Genomic DNA, 8,431 nt, shown 5'->3' on the forward strand with positions numbered 1-8,431 from the left:
AGCCCGATGTGGCTTTGCTATAAGAAAAACACACACACATGAGAAAAATCTTTTAAATTTGTTACTGATATTTTGAATTTAGGTGTAGTTATGCGGTTATAAGGATATATTTGTTACACCGAACATATTCTGGCACGGTGGAAACGTCTGTAATAATTAAATTGTTCTCACTGAAAAGAAGCATAATTGGTTATATATTTCTATGCAAGTAACGTTTTCGGTTTAAATAATCATATCTTATATATATTTTGTGTTTTCAAGTTTATTTTATTCATTGTTATGAAACAGAGCACTTAGCAACAATACGATAAAGAAGACATCGCATGTACTAATTATAAAAGAACATTGTCTAGTTGTATTATGTATACATCACACATTATTTCCAAGGTAACCAATTTTTTTGGTTTCTTGGTCATTGATCATTGGCCTTCGGATGTTCGAATGGTGAACTGGTAGCTGGCTACTAATAGGTCATTCGGATTTAAAACAGTATATTGACAGACGTGATTCATCATGTGGCTTTTATTTCGTTGAAATATCATTTCAAAACATTATTTAGGAAAATTTTAATTTGTAACAAACATTTACAATATAACAGAATGTTCTAAAAAAAAAGAAGCAATTGGGCTTAAGATTTCTATAGAAAACCGATTTAAAAGCCGTTATAAATAAAATATTACCTCGAAACCATATTAACTTGCAGGAAGTTTTTTTGAATAAACATAGTTTTAAAGAAAACACTGGAAAGTACTTCAAAAATTGGTTTGTTAGTTATTTTTGAAACTTATATTTCAGGTTAAGAAACTTTTCACAATTAATTCCTAATTATTACCTTAAAAATGTATGTATTAAGTTTAGAAATTAATCAACATTTATTCTGAGGTTATTGTTTTAAATTTATTCTTCAAGTAAAGTAACATTTACTTGAAATGTATGCATTAAGTTTAAAATTTTATTACCTATTAATTGGTTGGCTATCGGTGGCAATGTGTATGTGAAAATCTTAAACTTCTCAACCTTTAATTACTTCGCCATCGCTTGGGTATGTGTCAGGTTTGGAAGCTTTTCACCTATTAACTCCTTACTTATCACTAATTGCAATAATTGTGTCCAGTGTAAAACTTATCTACTTACAATATTTCATTCGTTGCTCTTTATTTTTAGTTTTAATTAATATATCTATCTTTCTCAGAATTAACCATCTACAATCATGTAAGTAACTTTCTTATAACTTGTCAGTTCCTCTGTCTGTCTATAAAATATTCTATCTCTCTTTTTTAAAACCACTCCATCTACTTATTTTATATATTATTACTAAACAGCTCTTTGTTTTCCTATCTACACACCAGGTTATCTTTCTTTAATTAATCTAGCTGTATGCTTATTAGTTAATACCTACCTAAATGTTTTGTAATTTTCTATCAATTTATTTCCTTCTCATTGGCAACCTGTGTAGCGATCTTCCTGTTTATACATGTACCTCTTTTCCTGATTGTGTAATAAACTAGATTTTTGTCTTTTCGGGGTTTGTAAATTGTCACGATATGAAAAGTAGCATAGAATGTAACTATTTTCGTTTCAGTGTAGTTTTTCGGTCATTTTAAAAAATTACATCATACTATAGGTAAAATGATTATCACCCAAGTACTTCTATATATTTTACTTTTTTAAATAATAGTTGTGTATTGAGCTTCGTAAAAAATTCGAAAGTTATAAAAAAAAACTAAGCACTAACGTCAATGTTGCTTGTATTACGTTATCACTATGCCATCTTTCCATAAAGTGACTCTTAGACTAACGTATGAACTTATAGTAGGAATACTGCTATATGCGATTCTGACTGTTGATTGTGCTTGAAAAAAACAATCCAAAATTGAGAACAGTTATCAAAATGTTTTATCACACGACTACTTTCGCAAACTTTTCGAGATTATTTTTATAGTCAGTTGTTTCTAATAAATTTCATTCTGCTCTAATTCTTTGTTCTTTTTTTTTAGCCCCCAGTGGCACAGCGGTATGTCTGCGGACTTACAACGCTAGAAACCGGGTTTCGATACCCGTGGTGGGCAGAGCACAGATAGCCCTTGTGTAGCTTTGTGCATAATTAAAAACAAACAAACAAATCTTTTTTTTAGTTTTCTCCTCATTTTTATTCAGATTATTTTATATAGAATGGTATATTTTAGACTTAATATTTGGTGATTTCTCAATTAACTTCAAATTTTGTTATTTGTCTTTTCTTGCGAAAATGGGTTGAGCGAGATCTAGTGGTCATAGGGTTTAATGTTCGCGTCCCCTTGCAGAAAAATCGCGTTCCACACATTGAGGTTGTGGGTGTACACAAAGTGACTGTCTGATGCGCTTATTCAGTTATATAAGAGTAACCCAAACCTTGGTGGTGGGTGCTATTAACTAGCTGCCTTCCCTCGAGTCTATCATTTCAAAATTAGGGTTCGTTATGTACAAATATCATTGTGCAGATTTGGGTGAGAATTTGAAATACAACAATGTTAAAACAATGAAAGTTCCCCTAAAGTTTTCTGATTCTTTTCTCGTGTTTTCCCGTCCTTCTGAAGCGATTCTCTCGTTTCTCGATAGATGTATATCTTCAGTGAAAGCAAGATATCCTCTACTTTTCTCATCCCTTAACAAAAAACACGATCCAGTAATCTAGTGGGTCGCGTTCACTTTTTTTCACATTACTTTCAAACCTGATCAATAATGTAAACATATTTCTGGTTTTTGACTAGAAAATTATAAGGGTGATTAAAGCTATATCACTCATCAAACTTCCATTAAATACTTTTTAAACGTTGCAACTACAACTAAAAGTTATGGTTTTCGATAAAAAATTAAATGTAAAAATAAAACACAACTACGTTTCCTATAGCCAAGAGCTCATTTTTAGTGAGCAAATTAATTCGTTTGGAGTTAAAAAAGAAAAATAACTGGGATATTCGGTTGTTGTAAGAAGCGTACCAAATTGAAATAATTTATATGTTACAGAAATTACAAGCTTTCAAGATTGTTTTAGAACAAAGCCACATTGGGATATCTCGTGTGTACTCTGCGGGGAATCAAACCCTGGATTTTAGCGTTGTAAGTTCATATATTTACTGTTGTCCCACCGGCGAACGAAGTTTTCAAGAAGTGAGAAATTACGAAACTGTTCATGCATATTTTTTCCCATTAAATTAGTGATTTATTTTTATATTATTTAAAAAGTCTGCTACCTGTAACAAAGTCAAACTAAAATGTTCATTAAATGACTAGATAGTAATTGTGTCAAGTAAAATCTTATGAAATAAGTCAAGTTAGCTCTCTCAGAAAAGGTTCATTAAATGACCGGAAAGTAGCTGCGTCAAATGTCATTAGGTGCATTATAGTTTAACAGATATGAAATAATACTTAAACACGAATGTGGATTGTGTATTTTATAGCAAAGCTACATCAGCTATTTGCTGTGTACATCGAGAGGAATCGAAACTGATTTTAGTGTTATAAATCCGTAGACTTAACACTGTTCCACCGGGGGACATTTAAATATGAATGTGGATAAAAGTTCCACGTTTTTATAAACATAACTTGAAAAAACAACAATACATTTCTAGTCAATATTAATTAGTGTTGTACTCATTAGTAAATAGGTTATTGTTCAAGACTTTTATACTTTTTTTACATTGTTTGTTGAAATTAAACACAAAGTTACACGATGGGCTATCTGAGGTCTGCCCACCACGGGTATCGAAACCCGGTTTCTAGCGTTGTAAGTCCGCAGACATACCGCTCTGCCACTGGAGAGGGCACTTTTTTACATGAATCATTGTTCAGATTACTCTATATGTTAGCAAATGAAGAATTATAGTTGAACAATATAAGCTGTTCATATAAACTTCCACTTCTTTATGTATTTAGTTTAATCAATATTGTCATTTTTTATAGTTATAATTTATCGTCTTTTATTGGCGGTTATTTTCCTTAGAATTTATGATTGAGCGTGGCCTTAGCAACTCAGTTGCTAAGTTGAAATTTGATACTTTATACAAGTAGAAGTATAAGGCAGAAAAAGTGAGGTTAAAATGACTTAAATTTAGTGGCTTCTATCATATTTTTTATTATATGCTACGTTTTTTTCTACATCTTTTAAAACTAACTTGTGAAATTTCTCAAAATACTGAACCAACTACAAAACAGAAACTGACGTCTGATCGTTTGATTGTTATTATTATTCTCAGTTTAGGCCTGTATCAAACAAACAACGTAGCATATTTTTGTATTGATGTAGAAATATTTGTTTTCGAAAAATAATAAATTCAAATATCCCGTGCATTTTAGTGGTTTATTAATTAGTGTTGTACTCATTAGCAAATTGGTTATTTTTCAAGATTTTTATACTTTTTTTACATGAATTATTGTTTAGATTACTCTACATGTTATCAAATAAAGAATTACTTAGGATAGCCTATTCAGTAAGTAGAGATGGCGTGTTTTTGAGCACTAAGAAAATCACAATTTCTGATAGGTTATTTATGCAGAGTATTCATAATGAACCTAAGTTTCAAATGGACAGAAACTGTCTGTTGTAGAAACATACAAATGCAGTTGCTTTCCATTTGAAACTGAGGTTCACAATTTTGTTGTCGAAAATCATTCCAATTTTATTTTACATTCACTTTTTACTGTCCCAGAACGTTTATATGCATTCTCATTAGAAATAACTAAATGCACCTATATGGTAAAGAATACGAAACATATATTAACTAGGCCTTTGCTGGTATAGTGTAGCTACATTAGATTCTTAAAGTTTTTGCTTCATAGTTACACATTTCTTAGCTTAGAATCTTTAGCATCTTCAGTTTAAGCCTTCTTTAAACCTTTAAACTTGCACTAAAGTTAGTGTTGATATGTATATTTTAAACACTAATTACGTTATCTTTCCAATTAAAATGATTCAGAGAAACATCAGTAAGTTCTAGCGTCAAGCTTCTCTTTAGCCTTATAACAAAGAAACTGATACCAATTGAACTTCTTACCTATACCAGAAGGCACAGCAGAGCACAATATAGTTGCAGATTTTAAACCGAATGGACCTTCTTTCGGATTTACGTTGAGAGTTGTTTTCTTTTTTGAGTTGCCCAACACATTTATATATTTTAATGAATTACCTAGGTGAGACCTTTTTTTTGTCTGGTTTGTAATTTTATTCTCTTTGAATACCAGTTTCTTTTCGAAACTGCTTTCTTTTGTTTTTGACGTCCTGATTTGATGGTTTCTCTTAGATGATATTAAGTGTACGATCTGTAGTAACCGGGCCATATTTGTATGTGTTTGAAGAATCAGCTTGTTATTACTGATGGACGGAGCTTTGTTGTCCAAGATAGCGGCTATCCTCATTGATTCTTGCCGCTTCCGAGTTGGCTTAGGTATTTTAACAACAACATTTGTTGGTTTCACTTTGTTCTGTACAGGAGAAAGTGTATTTACGGGAACACTCTGCTCTTTCGGTACGTACTGTGCGCGTCTGTGCACATGGATAACAGCAATCTGAAGAAGAGTTACAACAATCAGACAAAAGACGAAGAGAAGAAGTAACATTGAAGGCATCAGTCGCAGTGCACGCTTTAAAGATCTTCTCATAAGCGGCCGCACCTTCGGAACATGCACTCTTTTGAACTTCATGAAAGTTAATTTATATTCTGACTTAAAATTATTTCATTAAACACAGTCACCAGTTAGTAAAGTCTAATAGAGGCACGATAATATATATCTCAATAAACAGGAATAAAGACTTTCTGTCTTCATGTCTACACAACCGAACTGTCACAACTAGAACTTCTCGAACATCAAGGAGCCACTTATCGACCATAAGGTTGCCATGGTAACCCGCATCCTCAACTTGCAGCAGCACAGTGAAAGATATTGAACAAGCAAGGCTATCCGTGAAAAATGCGTGGAGCTTACGAGAGTGTCGCCCTCCTTCCCTGATAGCTTCTCGTAATTCCATTTATATCTAACCAACCTTCAAATAGCAAATCACGGGACCTTTACGTCGCCCTCTAACGGCCGAAAAAGAAATATAGTATTGTATTTTTACATACAATATATTATAGACACATTGAATTCATACAAATTTAACGATATAATTTCCCACTTTAGACACAAAAATCTTCAGATCATTACTAATAACATTAATTCAAAAATTAAGCTTTTATTTATGTTTATTACATACCGTACGTTGTAGATGCAAAATATTTTAAACCAAAATTTAACTGTATCATGTTTTATTTAACTTTTACATGTATATTTCGATAAAATATCTACCAAATAAATTTGGGTAAAAACCTGTAGCTTGCGTAAAAATGAATATATGGGCATTGCCTTGTTAGTTTTTAGGCTTACCTTCACTTTACAGTAACTTCGTGTTTAGTTTCAAATTACATACGGTTAAAACTTATAGATGCACCAGGGGTCGTTTTATGCAGGATTTTGTTTGAAATTTAGAAGTACTTATTATTTTTTCTGTACAAGTTTGAGTGATAATGAAGTGGCAGACAATCTTCGAAACATATATTTAGGGAAATAATACTTTGTTCAAAACCTAAAACCAAGAAAATCCATCAAATTATATGTCTATTGTATTTTATTTGTTGTGAGGTTGTTAAAAGCCTAAGTTGAGCAAAGTCATCAAATGACCTGTTTTAAGTTTTGGGAGGAGATAATTATTTCAAACACTAAACCTACGTAAAGCTTTCAAACTACCTATTTCGCTTTGATTGTTTGTTGTTGTTTTTTCTGAGATAACTGTTAGTTGAAACCCACAACTTAATTTAACAGTAATTTCTATTATAACTCAAATTATGGATATGAAATATAAATCAATCAAATAAGATCTTGTAAAAATCTAAACCATTATTTGACAAAAGTCTGTGTGCGTGCGTGTGTACGTCCGTTTATAAATAGCGAACCTCTGGAACATCTGTCAAATCCCCACTTCTAAATTATGACATTGGATCACAATCTGATCCTCGCTACCCTGAAAATGGTCGTACAATTAACCTCCTACAGTCAGTCTGTAAACTTCGGTCCATAAAACCACCAGAAGAACTTTCGTTAGTCCTTAAGACTCTACATCAAGGCGATCTACAGCACTTATCTCGTTTTGTTTTTCACCTTTGCCATTTCTTTGCCCCAGAAACTAACCTTCGCCCAATAACTAGTACAATCAGAATATTTTACCAATCAGCCCTAGTCCCATTCACACGTAATCAGAACATAATTATTTCGCGTGCGGGATGAAAAAAAAGAATTTTCTGAGAATTCTTGGCAGTTTCTTAGCCATCTGTTAATAAACTCTAAAAGAATATTCCTATCAAGTATTAACAAACAGAAATTGTGAAACTTGCATGAACCTCACGATTCTCTGACGAGTGACATAGTTTGGTTGGCGTTCGGATCTAAACCCCTTCGTGAGCCTTACGTGTTTCTCATACTATTTTATTGAACCTAATCACCCTACGTCATCTCCGCGAAGTCTCTATGTCCTCCCCATTCGTCGAATTGTACGTGAACTAATGTATCATATTTTAAAGGTAAAATTTGTGCATACTTATTTAAGCATTCAGGATTTAAAAACTGACTGTGTCCAACCATCTTTTTAGGAAAAACATCAGGATAACTTTTACATAAACTGTATAGCACATTTGTTTCTTTGTGGGGGGGGGGGGTATTTAAAAATATGTCAATTTACTGACATTTACTTATATTATGTCCTCGTTTGTACAACTTTGCTTAAAAGTTACGAAGGACAATAACATGCCTTGACATTTATAATATAAAATTCATTTATAAGCATTTTAAGAGTAATACACATTAAATTCGGCACACTTGTTATATCGTACGACCTGGCTTGCTGTAATGGTGTGCATGTAGGACTATGGATTATATGGTCCAAGGCTCGAGCAGCGATATTACGCTAAACACTTACACTTTCCACATGAAAAGCGGTATAATTGTAAGAGTCATTATCACTATTCAGTTAAGAATGATCATGAATGTGGCGGGTGCTACTGCCTGGTTTCCCTCTCTCTGAGTAACAGTTCTAAATGAGGTATGGCTATGTTTGAAGTTTGGATATCTGGTCTGGTCATTCATTTCGAAAATCCCGAATACCAAGTTATAGAGTAACAAACAAAATCACAGAGACAAGCTTTAATGACATGTGAAAGTTTTATAACTACAGCCTTAGTCAAAATGCATGCTGTTCTATGTTGATGTTTTTGTCTGCATGCATGGAATAGTTATTGAGTAATTGTCCGAGTTAGTAACAGAGAAGGTAGCATATGATCGGACAAACATCTACGAGTTGTTATTCTGGTCGGTATAAATTGTTTTGAGCATTCGTTCGTCAGCACACTCATTCCCACCCTGTGTT

At 32.7% G+C, this 8,431-nt stretch overlaps 1 protein-coding gene across 1 annotated transcript in view; it reads right to left on the minus strand.

Moving 5' to 3' along the window:
- The window catches only part of LOC106459486 (beta-1,4-N-acetylgalactosaminyltransferase bre-4-like), a 77,528-nt gene extending 71,533 nt beyond the window's left edge, over positions 1-5,995 (minus strand). Inside the window, exon 1 of the mRNA XM_013919109.2 lies at positions 5,034-5,995. Coding sequence (XP_013774563.1) covers positions 5,034-5,679 — 646 coding nt within the window. The 5' untranslated portion in view covers positions 5,680-5,995. The remainder of the gene's footprint in view (positions 1-5,033) is intronic.
- Positions 5,996-8,431: the final 2,436 nt, after the last annotated feature.

The sequence above is a fragment of the Limulus polyphemus genome, unplaced genomic scaffold, assembly GCF_000517525.1.
Source record: "Limulus polyphemus unplaced genomic scaffold, Limulus_polyphemus-2.1.2 Scaffold616, whole genome shotgun sequence".
NCBI lineage: Eukaryota > Metazoa > Arthropoda > Merostomata > Xiphosura > Limulidae > Limulus > Limulus polyphemus.